This window comes from Typopeltis vanoorti, chromosome 18 (genome assembly GCF_054136105.1).
Source record: "Typopeltis vanoorti isolate ZY-2024b chromosome 18, IOZ_Tvanoo_1.0, whole genome shotgun sequence".
Lineage (NCBI taxonomy): Eukaryota > Metazoa > Arthropoda > Arachnida > Uropygi > Thelyphonidae > Typopeltis > Typopeltis vanoorti.
In genome coordinates, this window is record NC_143566.1 from 105,268,255 (window position 1) to 105,285,902 (window position 17,648).

A 17,648-nucleotide genomic window follows, 5' to 3' on the forward strand; every position below is an offset into this window, starting at 1 on the left:
GAGGATGAAAGCAGGGGTGGCCTCTTGTGGGAATGGATACTTGGGAGAAGGTAGACGATGTCAGGTAACACTGAGCCCAGTGGAGTCTAGAAGGGATAATGCTGAGTATAGAAACAATGGCATTTATATGCTTTATACTAATGCCAGGAGTATCTGGAATAAGGGAGAGGAATTGGTGGAATAGATAGCATCAGCCTGGCCAAAAATTATTGGGATCACTGAGACATGGTTGACAGAAGGGGATATAATAACATGAATAGAGGTTGCTGGGTATAGCGTTTTTCATCAGGATAGGAGGGGAAAGCATGGTGGTGGGGTACTGCTTATGATAAGTGATGACCTATGTCCTCTAAGAGTGGAGGCTTTGGAAGGCAGTGAGACAAATGATTTTGAGAGCATATGGTGTGAGGTAGAGGTAGGCAAGACAGGATATTTAGTGGGATGTTGCTACAAACCCAGGAGCACAGAGGATGGGGACCAGGAGATGTTTAGACAGCTATGTTTGGCAAGTGCAAGAAGAATGATTGTTATGGGAGATTTTAACTACAGTGGTATAAATTGGAGAGAGGAAGATACATGTGGCAATAGGGGAATGGAATTTCTAGAATTCTTGAGAGACAGATGTCTTAGGCAACATGTAACAGAGGGAACAAGAGGTTCAAGAGTTTTGGATTTGGTTATAGCATCAGAAGAGTTGATAATAACTGAGATGACATCTCTCCTACCAGTTGGAGAGAGTGACCATATGGTTTTGACTTGGAAAATGAATAGACATACAGGAGTATCAAAGAGACAGGAACTTATGTGGAATTATAATGCAGGTGATTATAATAGTCTTAGACGTCAACTTCGGGAAGTTTCATGGAGGGAGGAATTGGAAGGCCAGGATATCATTAATGAGTGAGAAATTGTGAAAGAATATTTGTTAGCAGCAATGGTAAGTTGTATACCACGAGTGAAGAAGAGGACACAATTTGGAGTAAAGTGGATGACAAACAATATTAAACAGGAATTGCATGTGAAAAAGAGGCTATGGAAGAGATATAAAGAGACAGGTGAAGAGAGGATGCATTTGACAGGGTGCCACATGATAAGCTGATATTTAAGTTGCAGCACATGGGTCTGGATGTCAGATTGATCAACTGGATTCAGGATTGGCTGTCTGATAGGTATCAGAGAGTTGTGTATGGTGGAGCAGTTTCAAGGTGGCAGAGGGTTACAAGTGGGGTCACACAGGGGCTCAGTACTAGGAGCTATATTGTTTAACCTTTATATCAATGACATTGCCAGTGGATTGCAAGGGGATATTCAGTTGTTTGCAGATGATGCGAAGCTGGGAAGGATTTTTAGTAATACTGCAGATGTGGTAGCCCTGCAAGAGGATTTGAATAAGCTAGATAGATTGGCAAATGAATGGGAGTATCAGTTTAATGCAGCAAAATGTAAGGTCTTGAGGTTTGGGAAACATCGATGGGATGCTGCATACTCTATGGGGGGAGTTATACTGGAGGAAGTAGGGGAGACAAGAGATCTGGGGTTGATGATTGATAGAACCTGAAGTTTAGGGGACATATTGAAAAGGTGGTGAAGATAACACAGAGGATTGCTGCAATAATGAGAAGGACACTGACCTGCAGAGATAAAAGGGTTATCATTCCGTTGTATAAGACTCTGATCAAACCCATTTAGACTATTGTTCTCAGATTTGGTCCCCAGGATTTGAAGGGGATAATTAACTGTGGAAAGGGACAAAGGCAGATAACAAAGATGATTTCAGGACTATACAATGGTAGTTATGAGGATCGACTGAGGAAATGTGGACTGCAGAGTTTGGTGGATAGAAGAAGGAGAGGTGATATGATTGAGACTTTCAAGCTGTTGAGAGGTGGTTACAGGGTTGACACTGGGGAGTTCTTTCACTTGGTTGAACAGTGGGAAGGGGTGATGACAAGAGGCCATCTCTGGAAGTTACGAAAGGCAACTGTGCGCAAGAGGGTGAGGAGTGGTTTCTTTGCGTGGAGGGTGGTTGAACCGTGGAATGCATTGCCTGATGGAGTGGTGAGAGCGAGAATGGTCAGTGAATTTAAGGAGTGGTATGATAGACTTTGCATTTCTTGGGGGGGACCTCTCCTACTTAAGTCTTGATGGACTTTATGTTCTTAGGAAGGACCTCCCACGATGAGTCTTTTGACTCCATGGAGGCCTGAATAATAATAATAATAATAATAATAATTAATTCCACTTTAAAACAACACCTAATGATGACTTTCAGGGAATGAAGAAGAATCTGTTGCACGATGTGTGGGTTTGCGGTTGTCTAAATTCTGCAGTTTTGTGTATTCACATCTTCCAGTGGAAGCGAGTTTTGTCAGTACAGAAAATGTTCCATGGCCAGTCATTTCCCCAATTTATTTCGAACAAATAACTGCAGGGCAAATGTTTCTTGTGCATGTTATGGATAGGAATTGTGCTCCTAGTTTCACCAATATAAGGTAAGTTATAGGTGCACTGGACATGGTATACCCCAGGTTGGGCCAAGGGAAGGCGGAGGAGAATCTTTAGAGGAGTTGAATATGTTTTTTTGATTTTAGATGTGGTTTAAAAGTAGCATTGAGATTGTAATGGCATAGAATTCTATTTATGTTATCTGATAACTCTTTAATATATGGGATAGCTATGGTTTTACTGTAATCTATATTATATTCATTTTTTGATGAAGTTTTAAGAAGAACTTTATTGATGGTGTATTTGCTCTAGCTATTTTCAGAAATGTATTGCTAATAATTTGTAATTCTTGTTTAAGAGCATTAGAGCAAAATGTTATAGCTCTGCTTTTGAGGGTGTTAATAACTCCAAGTTTTTGTCAAGGATGGTAATAAGAGTTAGCACGTAGATATGGACTGGTATGTGTAGGCTTGCAGTAGATAGTGAAGGATAGACTGCCTGTGGGAAGACGTATGACCAGTGTATCAAGGAAAGGAAGTGAGTTTTGATTTTCAGTTTCAATCATAAGTTGTATGCACTCAGATTGTTTGTTCAGGTGGCACTTATCAAGGTATTTAAAGTTTGGTGTCTGTGTGGCCAGATAACAAAAATATAGTCAACGTATCTAAGCCAAACTGTAGTTTTTAAAGTAATGGAATCTAGAACACTTTGCTCAAAAGCTTCCATATAAAAGGTAGCAATTGGGGGTGGGGGAGGGATAATGTGAGCCCATGGCTATACCTTCTTTTTGTAGGTAGCAATTATTTTGCCATATGAAGTAACTGGTAACAAAGATGGGATGCAGAATTTATGCTTGGTGAAAATGTATTGTTGGAGGTGGAGGAGATAGGGGATCTGGGGGTGATGGTGGATGGGGGTCTGGGGTTTGGGGGACACATCACCAGAATTGTGGAGAAAACACAGAGGCTTCTGGGAATGATGTGGAGGACACCTACGTGTAGAAGTAGGAAGATTCTTGTTCCGTTGTACAGGGCTTTGATTGGGCCACGCATGGACTGTTGTGCCCAGATTTGGTCACCTGGTTTACAGAAGGATGAAGAGATGTTGGAGAGGATCCAGAGGTGACTAAGGTAGTTTCTAACCTCTGGAATGTCGAGTGTGAGGAAAGATTGAGAAGATGTAATTTGCAGAGTCTGGTGGACAGGAGGAAGAGGGGAGATATGATAGAGACCTACAAGTTGTTGAGGGGTTGTTATAGGATTAATGCTGGAAATGTTCTACAGAAAATAGTGGGAGATCAGGGGAGAACCAGAGGTCATCCCTTGAAGTAGTATAAGGAGGGTGTGAGCATGTTTTTTTCATGCAGAGTTGTGAATGATTGGAATGCCTTTCCTGAGTGTGTGGTATCTGCAGAGAATTTGAGTGTGTTTAAAGCATGGTATGATGAGCTGTGTGTTTGAAAAAAGGACCTCCTAGATGAGTCTTTGACTCCATGGGGTCTTGGATAATAATAATAATAATAATAATAATAATAAACTGAAACATAGTATGTGTACAAAGAGAGCCATAACATCTTCCAGAAGAATTGTTACTGATTATGACATTTCTGAAAAGGACAGAAATGTCAAAACTGACTAATAAATCATCTTTGATGATATTAAGTTTTTAATTTTGTTTATGAAGTATTGGGTGTTCTTTATATAGGAGGGGGGGGGGGGAATGCCCTACGAATTCCTTGAGTGGCAGTGCTAATTTCTTGGCTAGGTAATAATTAGGGCTGTCTATACCCTCAGCTATCAGCTGAAACAGAACATTATGTTTGTGTACTTTAGGAACCCCATATGTTCTGGGAGAGTGGGCATAATGAACAATTTTTTTTCTTAATCCTATTAATTGGATTATAGTTCACAAGTTGATAAGTGCTGCTATCAGAGGCTAATTGATTTATTTGATGAATGTAAGCAGATCTGTTTAGGACCACCATGGCATTACCTTTGCCAGACTTTGTTACAAGTATATCCTTATTAGCTTTTAATGACTTGACGGCTGCTGGTTCTGTTTTGGTAAGATTGCTACTTATAGCTTTCATTTTATTCAAAACATTACTCATTTCTAAATGAATTTCATTTCTAAATGAATTGCCAGCCTGGCTGGCCGAGTGGTTAGCGTATCTGCTCCCCAGCCAAAAGGCTGTGGGTTTGAATCCTGCCATGGACATGGATGTTTGTGATTGTCTGTGGAAATACTGGTGGTGGTGGTTGGCGATAGATGGCGTTGGTGTATTTGTGGTCAGTTGGTGGATTGTGAGTGATGGAGAGAGAGTTGTAGAGTAGATGCCCTCGATGAGTCTTTGGATTCCCTGGAGGTGACAAATAATAATAATAATCTTATCAGCTATATTATTTGGAAGAAATTTAATGCCTCTTTCTGTGTGGTATATAACATCCAGATTATTAACAGTTCTAGGTGCTCTCCTGGGAATTTTATGCCTTTATTATTATTATTATTATTATTATTATTATATCGAAACAACAGAGACACATATCGTATAACACGACCTACAACAACTCTCTACATCCCCACACCCTTCAACAACTCATGTGGTTCTTTTGTGAGATCACATCAGATACCCACGCAACTCAACAACCTACCAAGAAAGTTAAAACACGTAGATAACTACAGAACATTAAAAAACGAACTCTGGAAAATATACCAACAAAGTTAAGAAACCATTAACACTAATATACACATCACAAATCACTAGCATCCAATGCCTACATCCCATACATAAACAGTAGCAACAACACAAATAGTGAAGGCTAAATCCCACTCTCTTCATAAAAGCTAACCCAAGCTTCGAAGTAGGTGGGATTAACTTGCCTCACTCATCTACAAGTAATCCCTATAAGCAAATGCAGAAATTTGTATGTATATTCATTCTTTCTCAAACTTAAAAAAATAAAATAAAATAAAATAAAAATAAAATAAAAAAATAAAAATTATACAAAAAATTCTGTATAATCTTCATTGTTATTGTTAGAAGAACATGTGTTGTAAATACATAATATAAAGGCAAAAAAGTATTATTAAAAATTTTAATTGAAATCCAATGTAGGAATTGCAGCACTTAGTGCTGAACTCTGTAAAATTATAAGATGCAATGTCACACAAGATGTTTATTGTATGTATAAATATTTTAGCAATCAATAAAAAAAAATATTATTATTATTATTATTATTATTATTATTATTATTATTATTATTCTTACAGGTATCTCCATGGAGTCAGTAGACTCATCTCAGGAGATCCAAACTATCAAAACAATATCTATCATATCTCTTCTTGAATTCATTTACAGACGAAAAACTCACAACTGAGTCAGGCAGTGCACTCCACTCTTTCACCATCCTCCAGGTGAAAAACCTCATTCTCGCACCCTTGTTAACGACACTTTTCCTTAATTTCCAGGGATGACCTCTTGTTTTTCCATCACTATCACAAAGCTGAAACTTTCCTCTGCATCAACCTTATAAAAACCTAATAGTAATTTAAATGTTTCTATCACATCCCTCTTCTCCACCTATCAACCAACCTCTGCAATCCACAAGCTCTCAATCTATCGATGTAGGGAGCATTTTTTACATCACTCACCAACTTAATCACTCTCCTCTGAACCCTCCCCACAACATCCTCATCTCCAAGGGATCCAGGTGCACAGTAATCCAAATGTGGAAGCATCAATGCTTTATAAAGGGGGGAATAAGTCTTCAAAAGAATGCTGAGCACACAGACAAGCAACGAACGGAAGATCCACATTATTTCTATCGGTAACACATTCAGTACTTAAATTTCACTTATAACGAGAAGAAAAGTATTCTAACACTATTCAAATAATACTTTTTTTTGCAACAAAAATGTGAAGCGAAAATACACTTTCAGAGAGGTCATACTTTTTCTCTTTATCTCTGGATGTTAGTGTGTTCCTCCAAGTAATCCTATGTGCAATCTTGGAAACCTTAACAGTGTGTCCCCTGAACTTCATCTCTCTATCTAATAACACCCCTAAGTCCCTACCCTCAACAATCTCTTGGAGTACCGTTCCATCAATGTAGTACACAGCTGGTAATCTTTTAATATCTCCCTTCAAGCCATTTCCTATATCATTAAAAAAAAAAAAAAAAAAAAAAAAAAAAAAAAAAACATACTAGTCACCTGCCTCATCCTGGACTTTGCTCCTTCATGCACCACCTTCTGGTATCTCTCCCTGAACCATTCTCCTATCCATATCACCAGTTTAGTATCCATTATCCATTCCCATCTACTCCAATTTGCACAACAGTATTCTATGGGGTATCCTGTCAAAAGCCTTAGCAAAATCCAGAAGCACCACTGTGTAGCCATTTCCTTTCTCCAACTCAGATGTCATTCTACTATAAAAAGGTAATAAATTGCTGTCAGGATTTACCTTTAACAAAACCATGTTGGCCCCTATAGAGTATCATATCCCGATCCACCCATTCTTGAATTTTGTCTTTAACCAACTTTTCCAATACTTTTATCACCACTCCCGAGATGGTGATTGGTCTGTAATTAACTACCACAGTTTTTATTATTATTATTATTATTATTATGTAACACCTCCAAGGAGTCCAAAGACTCATCGAGGGAGGGTACTTTACAACTCTCCGTTTCCACCACTCCAGTAACCGCAACTACCTTCATCATCTACACCAATGCCATCTATCGCCGACCATTTTAGAGCCACCTTTATGCAAAGGAACTACTCTGCCTTCCTTCCACTCCCTAGGGACACCATACCAGAGTTCAAACTTAAGTTAAATAACCACGTAAGAGGCGTTGACAATTCCTTTGCACATTCACGCAACACCCGAGCTGATATTCCATCAAAACCTACAGCAGTGTTTGCATTTAAATTTTGCAATATATTAAATACCTTTGATTCCTTAGCTTCAATTCTCACATTATGTTGTAATAGATTTCACAGTATGATACGAACACAGATGGATAAGAAAATAATTATTTATTAACTTAGAAGCTAATATTTCGCTGGTATTATATCCAGCATCTTCAGAGCACACAACACAAAGTTTGTTACAAAAGCAAGACAACCACAATCCGGTGTAACAGTGGGGCTAGTATAATTGCAGCGTGCACCACAAGACTAAAGTCCTAATATGGCGCCATCTAGGTAAAAAAAAAAAAAATTCAAAGTTTTGAAATAGTAGTCCAAATGATAGTCTTAGAAAGTTTTAAAAAATAAAATAAAATAAAAGTAATAAATATTAATTTGGTCTTAGGATGACTGTCTCCCAAATCTTTGGTAGATTTATACAGCCATACTTGTTAAAGTTTGGAGTATGTTTTAAGGCTTCTGTTGATTCCAGGAACAACCTCTCTGACTTGTAGAAGCTTCTGTGTATTACTTTTGTTTCTTTCCAATTGATCCTGTGTGCAGGGGTATCCAAAGCATGGTCTGCCAGACCCGACTTACCATAGTGAAAGTGTCGGATATATTTTTTGTGTTCACTGAGGCGGATGTCCACAGTTCTTCCTGTCTATCCGTAGTAGGCTTGATGGCAAGAACAGGGCACTTCATAGACTCCTGGATGTGATAAAGGAGTTATCCATCTGTGTTCATATCATACCGTGAAATCTATTACAACATGTCTGACGAACACATAAGCCTATCCACGCGTATAATTCTCACATTAGTTATTGCTACAGGTACGGAGATATTCTCACTTGGGTGATAGACTTTTGAAAAGTGATCACTCAGTAACTCTACTATTACATCTGAATTGGTCACCTCGATACCATCAGCACCCACTAAGGTTATCCTTCCGAAATCATTCTTCCTTTTACTTGCCACATAGCGGAAGAACTCTTTGGGATTACCCTTGATCTCTATGGCTAAGGTATTCTCATAATCTGACTTAGCTTTTCTTACTATGCTGGTAACCTTCCTAGCTTGAGCCTTGTACAGCTCATGGGTGTACTGATTGCTTTTCTCCTTGTAACTTCTCCATAACATTTTCTTATTTTGCAGATCAAGCTTGATACTACTACTACTCATCCATCTAATGCCTACCTTATTTGTCTTCCTGACGTGCAGACACAATCTGATATTGCCTTCCTCAGATACCCTCTGATTTTATCCCATGCACTGCTAACATCTTTCCCCTGCAATATGTTCTGCCATGGGACTGCTGCAAGCTCACGGCGAAGCTTGTTATAATTGCCTAATCTGTAGTTCAATATATACCCCTTCTTAAAGAGAAATCCACAAATTTTGCAACTTCCCAAGTCAATACCACATGATCGCTCTCACCATTTCGAGGTAACGAGGACACTTTACTTATGCATATATCCTCTGAACCAATGACCAGGTCCAACACTCTCACACCACGTGTCCCTTCAGTTATGTGTTGGTTTTAAGTAATTATCTCATAGAAGATGTATGAATTCCATTTCCTTTTTGCCATGTGATATTTTCTCTTTCCAATCGACATCACCATAATTAAAATATAATATAATAATAATTACTAACCCTGCACTCATTGCACTAATTTGCTGATGCATGAATTCAATATTACCTCCTATACCCCTTGGCCTATAGCAGCAACCAACTGTATATTTGGTTGCATTGGTCACTATTTCACACCAGACCACCTCAAACGTATTATCATTCACATGTCTATCATCTTGATATACTACTTTCTTTGGCTGCAATTCATCAGCTATCATCAACAGTATTTCTCTCCCCATTTTATCTTCTCTATCCTCCCTCAAAATACTGTACCCATCATATTCAATTCCAGTGACCACATCTTCTGCTGACAGCCAAGTTTCACTAATGCCTACAACTTTTAGTGATATTGCACTGACTAATGCCAAAAATTCTTTCCTCTTATTTCAAATGCTTGCATTTGTATACAAAAATTGCAGATTCCCTTTAGTTCTTGTACTAGCTTTAGAACTGATATACATGTCACTAATTTCAGTAGCACACACACTATCCTCCTATTGACACTTTTCTTCTTCAAGATATCTAACAATGTTCTTAAATCTTTTGCTACCTGATTTATATTACCACTCAGGTCATTTGTACCGACCATAACTATCATCTTTTCTGCATCATGCCTTCTCCTTATTGGTAAAGCCACTCTCTGTATTGTTCCACCAGCGAGCACTCCTCAGGTATACTGCTCTCCAAACCTTTAATCATAGAATCATCATATATTTTACACCCATAACTTCATTCAAGTCCAAAAAAACGTCACTCACAGCCTCATTTTCAGCACGACTCTCCCAGTTTCATTACTCAACGCTCTTTTACTTACTCCCTCACTCTCACAACATCTCGTTTATCTAGACCTCTTGTGCTCTCATTCTGTTGACTCCCAATCACTCCCATACTATTTATTTCTTCATCAATCACCAAAGACTCTCCCATACTTAATCCTGTTCTAGTTACTTCAGCTAGAGTAATCTCCATAGTTCTAATTTCTCTATTCAACCCATTTAACTCGGTTTTAATTTCCAGACCCCCCCCCGCCACCCTTACTGAGCACTTCCAATTCCTCTTTCAAAAGATGAGGGTCACTTTTCTTTTTCCCGAACTCCTGCCAAAGTTCATTTGCTACGGTCCTGACGTCTGTTTCCATGCCTAATCGCTACAGCCTATTCAGACACTTCTCACATACGCTGACGTTTTCATTGTTCTCATTTAGCCAAACAGTCCACAGATTATTCATATTCCTCGGCGCATACATATAACAGTTTCTGCAATGTATCCACTGCAAAAAATCGAAGGCAGAACCAGACTTTCGTACTGAAGTCCTCCGAGCCGCTGACGTACGTTTCTTGTTGATGCCATCTTTAGTCACTGAAGTAGTGAAACAAACAGCAGCGAAAACACAATATATACAACAGAGTTCCAAACAATAACACCACTGAAGGACACTTGTATCTAACCGAAGCACAATTTGAGACAAAAAGGCACACTATACTTTAATTTAAAAACACGTTTTCCAGCACAACCCAACATGACTACCACATTCACTAATGATACTAGCTCCACCATAATCTTCCCACAAAACTTAAGTAGTGAAAGTGTGTGGCTAGATAGGTGAATCAACCTCATGGAAGCAATATGGCCATATTGCTTCCATGTGGTTGATTGCTTCTCATCTCCCTTGTTTGTAGTTCAAGGGAGAACTAGAGTGACATGCCAGGAAAGGGATATCCTGATTGGTTATATTTGTATGATTTCAAATTTTGCCATTGTTTTAATATATGAAATTTACCCATAAGTTTTTCTTTATTACTTTTCAGAATATTTTTAGCTGAATTATCAGTGATTCTTCCAAGCACAAGCAAAATATCAGGCTCATATAACTAGAGAGTTCAGATTGAAAATTTAAAACTTGATTTTGGGTCATTGCTAGGTTTTTGCAGGCTGTTTGAATTTGCTCCCTAAGTATTGCTTTCTCTGTAAGGGCATAGATTCAAATTGCTTTGATGGAAGTATATTTCTTTTTCAGCTTAATAGTTAGGAAAAAGATTGCTGTCTCTGTACCTCTTCAAAAAAGCCAGCTGATTGATCAAAAGTGAAATGTCATCATCATCATCATCATCATCAAATTCCTGCCATGTACCCTCAAGGGGTGTACAGGATATGACAGTACTACATGAAAAAATTACATCATTACTAACTTCTTATCCACAATTTTCCTCCAAATCAGTCTGTTACTTGTCAAGACTCCAACATTATCAGATCTTATATTTCTATCGTCTAAGGCACTTTGTACCGTATCAATCCACCTATATCTTGGTCTTCCTCTGGGTCGTTTTCCTGCCAACCTGGCAGAGAACACTTGTTTTGCTAATCTTTCCTCTCCCATTCTATTTAAGTGACCATACCATCTGAGATTAGCTCTGCTAACGCATTCCTGGATGCTGACAATGTCAAGTTCTTTCCTAATATCCTCATTTTTAATATGATATTGCCATTGATGCCATCTGTTCACGCCTCTAATCTTTCTCAGGACTCTCATATCTGCGGTCTCTAGTCTTTGGTCAAGTGTTTTACTTCTGACCCAGCTCTCAGATCCATAAGTTAAAATTGGTTTGAACACAGTCTTGTATACAGCTAATTTAGTGTGCTGACTAATTTCTTTCTTATTCCATATGAATTTATTCAATTGACTTCCCACCATACCAGCTTTGCTGATTCTGTTGTCTATTTCTATATTTAGTTTACCATCTTCAGTAAAAATTGTGCCTAAGTAGCTGAAATGTTTTACTTGTTCCACAGGTTCTCCATTCACAACACAGTTGACATTTTCAATGATTCTGCCTATTTTCATTGTCTTTGTCTTTTTATTGCTGACCTTCATACCATATCTATTACAACAGCTATTCAATTTAGTCAGAGAATCTTGCAGACTTGTAGCGGATTTATTTAGAAGTATAACATCATCCGCATAAAGCAAAGAGCTGACATTAACATCTCCAATTTTGATATCAGGTTTAATACCACATTCCTTCATAATGTGATCCATATAGATAATGAATAACAGAGGGGATAATGTACATCCTTGTCTCACACCAGATTTAACATTAAACCATCTTCCTGTACTTCCTTTAATTCTAACTGCTGACTTACAACTCAAATAAAGACTACATATTGCTTGATATAATGCCCCATTGACACCATATAACTGCAGCGTATTGAATAGCTTCTCTCTTGGTACCTTGTCATATGCCTTTTCCAGATCGACAAAACTTAAATACAGATCTTTCTTATATTCCCATGCTTTCTCGACTATTTGTCGTAAAGTGAAGATCTGATCCTGACAGCCTCTATTTGGCCTGAATCCAGCTTGTTCTTCACCAAGCTTTTCTTCCACAATTCTTCTCAACCGTTTCTCAAGTATACTTGCATAGATCTTGCCAGGAACACTCAGTAGGGAAATACCTCTGTAATTCTCACATTCAGTTTTATTTCCCTTTTTATATATGGGTACTATGAGAGCTCTACTCCAATCATCGGGAATTCGTCCCTCTGTCCAGGCTTTCTGAACTATGCAGTGCAGCCACTGTAAGACTCTTATACCACCATACTTCAGCATTTCTGGTCGAATATCATCTACTCCTGCTGCCTTTCCACATTTCAAGCCTTTGATGGCTTTTTCTACTTCAAGTATGGATATGTATTCCTGACTGCATGCCTGGTCAGTGTTTTTTATCACTGTGCTGTCATCACTGCTTGTTTCATTTAGCAGTTTTTCAAAGTAATTACTCCATACTTCAAGGATATCTTTTTCTCCTGTTTTCATTTCACCTTTATCATCTCTAATTCCTTTTACAGCACTCTTTCCTCCATTCCTAAGCTTCTTCAACAACCTCCAGAATATTTTGCCACCTTCTTGATATTTATTTTCTATATTCTTGCCAAAGTCCTCCCATGACTTTTGTTTAGCTAGTTTTACACACTGTTTAGCTTTCTTACATTTGTCTCTGTATTCTGTAAGAGTAAAAGCTGACTTATTTGCCAGGAACTTTTGATATGCTTTCTTCTTTTCCTTCACTGCCTCTTTAACTTCCTGTGTCCACCAGGGAGTTCTGATTTTTTTATCCTTGCACACAGCCTCACCACATGCCTCTCTGGCAGAATCAATCAATGTTTCCTTCAGAGTTTGCCACTGAATCTCCAAGGCTTGATTCCTGTTCTCAAACTCTTTCATTTTCTTTTCAATAATATTTCTGTATTTTAGTCTACAGTTCACATCTGAGAGCTGCTCAACTTTTATTCGCTTCAAAACTTTCTTACATGTTATTCTTTTCAATATGAAATTCAATTTTATCCTGCTCAAGACTAAACAGTGATCACTTCCAATTTCAAATCCTCTGTACACTCTGGTGTCCTGCACCAGGGAGAAAACATCACTATCAACAATAACATAGTCAATGAGACTTTTCTTATTCCTAGCCTCTTCTCTCCATGTGAATTTGTGCACATTTTTATGTTGGAACATGGTGTTAGTAATAACCAGTCCATGTACTGAGCAGAAATCCAACAGATATTTGCCATTATTATTAGCTTTGCTCTTTTCTCCAAATTTTCCCAAAATATTTTTGTATGTCTCACAATCATTTCCTACTCTACTATTTAGATCCCCAACAAGGACCAACTTTTCCTTTTTCATTGTGTCAGTTGCTTTTTCTAAAGCCTCAAAAAATTCCTCCACTTCTACCTTAGTAGAACCTTCTGTGGGACCATAGGCACAAATAAGTCTCATTGTCCAGTTCCCCATTCTCATATTTGCCCACATTACTCTACTTGAGACTGACTGCCATTCAAGAAGATTAGCCTCGTATTTTGTGTTGAATACTATGGCTACTCCTTCTTTTCCTTGATTGTCATTGCAATGTATCTTTAGTTAACCTAATAATTGCAATGCTTGTGAATAACATCTCCATGGATTATTATTACATAACACTGTCAGGGAGTCCAAAGACTCATCGAGGAGGGCACCTGCTCTACAACTCTCTGTGCCCACCACTCCACTAACCGCAACTATCTTCATCATCTACACCAGTGCCATCTACCACTGACCACCACCTCTATTTTCACAGACAATCACAAATATCCATGCCCACGGCGGGATTCGAACCCGCAGCCTTTTGGCTGGAGAGCAGATATACTAACCACTTGGCCAACCAGGCCAGCTTATGCAAATCCTTTCCTTCATAGTTACTTGGTGATCAGCATTCATTATTAAAAATTATGGATACAACTACTGTGTTATAACTTCAGTTTAATATAAATCAAAGTAATTACTTGATGTTTTGACCTTCAAATCAAGGTCATCATCTGGAATATACACACACATATATATATATATACACACACAAAGAATTCTTTATAATATGTATTTGTATATTGCCAAAACATCAAGGTCATCATTTGGAGCATATGTGTTTGTATATATTCTTTGTCAAAATGTCGAGTGATTATTTTGTTTTTTATTAAACTGAAGTTTTACTATAACATGGTAATTATTTCCATAATTTTTAATTATGCATATCAGAAAATATAATTTAAGAACAATTCAGAACATAATGGAAAAGAAAAAATCTCTAAAAATGATCAAACAAAGGTTATATGGAAGGAAAATGACAAAATTAAAAAATAATCAGGAATAGCACTATACAATAGAGAAGAAATAATGAGCATAGGTAGTGAGTTTTATAGAAACCTATAAATTTGCCAAACAACATAATTCTTGTCAATATAATTCACTTTGTAACCAAGTGTAGGGGGAAAAAAACTTGTTTCAAAAAATCGTTTTTTTTTTGTTTATTAGGTGCTTGAAGCTATGTATGAGTTTGAGAAGGACCATCAGAGGATTCCTAGAGCTATCTGGAGAGATCGTGAAGGTGGACCAGAAAAAATATCATATTTCACTGGTTTAAATTATGGAAGGGACAGCAATCAGACATTTATGGTAAGTTTTGTCTATATTTTTATGTTCTTATATTGTATAGCAACTATTACAGCAAAAATAATGGCCACATTCACTTTCCAAAATCTCACTATTATTATTATTACAAGTAAACTGAGTGGTTAGCATATCTGCTCTCCATCCAAAAGGCTGCTGGTTCTAATTCCGCCGTGGGCATGGATGTTTGTGATCGTTAGTGGAAATACTAGTGGTGGTGGTCAGGGGTAGATGCCATTGGTGTATATGCAGTCAGTTGATGGAGAGAGAGAGAGTTGTAGAGAAGGTGCCCTCCCTTGATGAGTCTTTGAACTCCCTGGAGGAGTCTAATAATAATAATAATAATAAACCTTCAGGAAGTCAGGGTCGCATCAAGGAAGGCTACATATCACTCACACCATGTCATACCTTCTCTTGAATTCATTCACACTATTTGCACTCACAACTTCCAAAGGCAAGCCATTCCAGCCACACACCTCTCTGAGAGAAATATTTCTCACCCGTTTCTTGATTGCATTCATTCTCAACTTCCATGGATATCCTCTTGTCTCCTCCCCACCCTTCAAAAACGAAATATTACATCTACTGAAAACCTATATGGCCCTGTCAAAAGTGCATAGACCTCTGTCATGCTAACCTCTCTTTCTCCTATTCCCTAGCATCTGAATTCCACAAATTCTCAATCGTTCTCATAATCTACATTCCACAGTCTTGATATCATCTTTAAAATCTTCTTTAAAAAATCTCCAGTGTATCTGCATCATCATAGAAACCAGGAGACTAGATCTGTGCTGAGTAGCCCACATGACTTTGTATCAAAATCCAAAAGGACTTCTTTATGCATTCATGCATTTCAATGTTGCAATTATCCTCTAAGTTGTATTCATAATTTTTTCTATATGATCCTCCTGAACTTCAACTTCCTGTCAAATAAAATTCAAAGATCCCTAACCTGGTAAGTTTCCTCTAGGATAATCTTGCAAATCCAGATAATCCAGCATTAGAAATCTCATAGCACCAAAGTGCATAATTTACATATTATTATCATTATCATTATTATTATTCAGAAGCATATAATCAGAAAGATTAGAAAACATTGGTTAATGGTACAAGCTTATCTGAAGAATTACACTGGTGTTATTAATATATATACAGGGTGTTCGGGATAAATTTGACATATTTATAATTAATTATATTTTTCCGTAAGTTACATGTATTAACACACACTTCTCTTCATTTAAAAGTTTGGACCCTTCTTCATTCATATACAAGATGTCAGAAAGGATGGATAGCTGGAACCCACCTGAATCATGGAAGAGAATAACTTGTATCATGACGATTCGTGCCCGCCATCAAAATAAGGATATTACGACTGCTGCCCAATGCTCCCTGAATACAGTAAAAACAATCAGGCATGAACTAGAGACTTGCAATGGTGACTACGAGGATGTAGCAAGAAGAAAGATCCCTAGCAGACGATCTGATTGCGTTCGTACAGCAGAATTCCTCGCAAATCTGCAGGAACAGGTGTTGAAGAACCCTGGCATTGGAATTCGGGCTTTGTTCGTGGAGTTGCTAACTGTAGTCAAGCCCTGGATAACAAGGGTAGCCAATGGTAGGCCGTATGTATGGCAGCAGGATTCGGCCCCTTGCCACACCTCTGGGAAAAGTCAAAAATGGTTGTCTGAAAATTTCTACGACTTCACCAGTCCAAATGTTTGGCCTCCAAACTCCCCAGACCTTAACCCCATGGATTATTTTGTATGGGGTGCAGTTGAAAAAGACACCAATCGCACTTCCAGTAATACAAAAGCCCAGTTAATGGATAAAATTAAAACAGTTTTTGCGGCCCTTCCCAGGGAGACTGTAGCATCAGCTTGTTCGAGGTTCCGAAGCAGAATTGAAGCTGTGATCGATGCTAATGGTGGTTATTTTGAGTAAATCTTGTTGATAGTATTGTAATTAACTCTGCCTGTAATGTTTTTTTGTCAATTCATTAAATTTAATAGATACAAAGAAGATTTTCTTTTTCCTTACGAAACTGTCAAATTTATCCCGAACACCCTGTATATATATATATATATATATATATATATATATATAGCATGTGGCGGTGAATTTGAGCTGTGCAGAAGAAAGTGATTTTTAATCGGTGAATAGTCCGTTTTTTTTCCCATTTTTCTACATTTTTGAGTGCTAAATTGTTTCTCTGAATACGAGTGTACTTCAGTGGTTGTTTTTTGGAAGTTAGTTGCTGTTGCGATATAATATATTTTGGTTACGGTCGGAACCGAATGCATAACGGTGGAAGACAAAATGAAGCTAAGTTTTCATTACTGTATTTAGTTATATTTCATTTTATTTAATTATATTTAGTGTACTTAAATGTTTTGTTTTGCTTGTAATTGTTTGTATTTTTTTTCTTATTTATTTAATGAAATTTATTAATTGAATAATTAATGATTATGCTACTCGGCAGTAAGGAATGATGGTGGATTCAGCTGCAGTCGCAAGTGGCGTATCGCCAAGTTCTCTGCCATTTAAGAACTCTATTATACGCAATATCATAAGGGACTTTGTGGCATGCAGTACTTGCGGCATGTATGCATCTCGGGAATAGGATATGTGGCTTGTGAAAGAGAGCGGAGAGCGTATGTGTGCAAAATGCAGGCAGTG

At 37.8% G+C, this 17,648-nt stretch overlaps 1 protein-coding gene across 3 annotated transcripts in view; it reads left to right on the forward strand.

The window, feature by feature from the left end:
- The window catches only part of LOC150097025 (CD109 antigen-like), a 623,307-nt gene that overhangs the window by 269,416 nt on the left and 336,243 nt on the right, over positions 1-17,648 (forward strand). For all 3 annotated transcript variants that reach the window (XR_016549783.1, XM_090407831.1, XM_090407832.1), the window contains one exon: positions 14,838-14,978. Coding sequence is in view for 2 of the 3 variants with exons in the window: in XM_090407831.1 (XP_090263957.1) it covers positions 14,838-14,978 (141 nt within the window). In the remaining variant the exon portion in view is untranslated. The remainder of the gene's footprint in view (positions 1-14,837; positions 14,979-17,648) is intronic.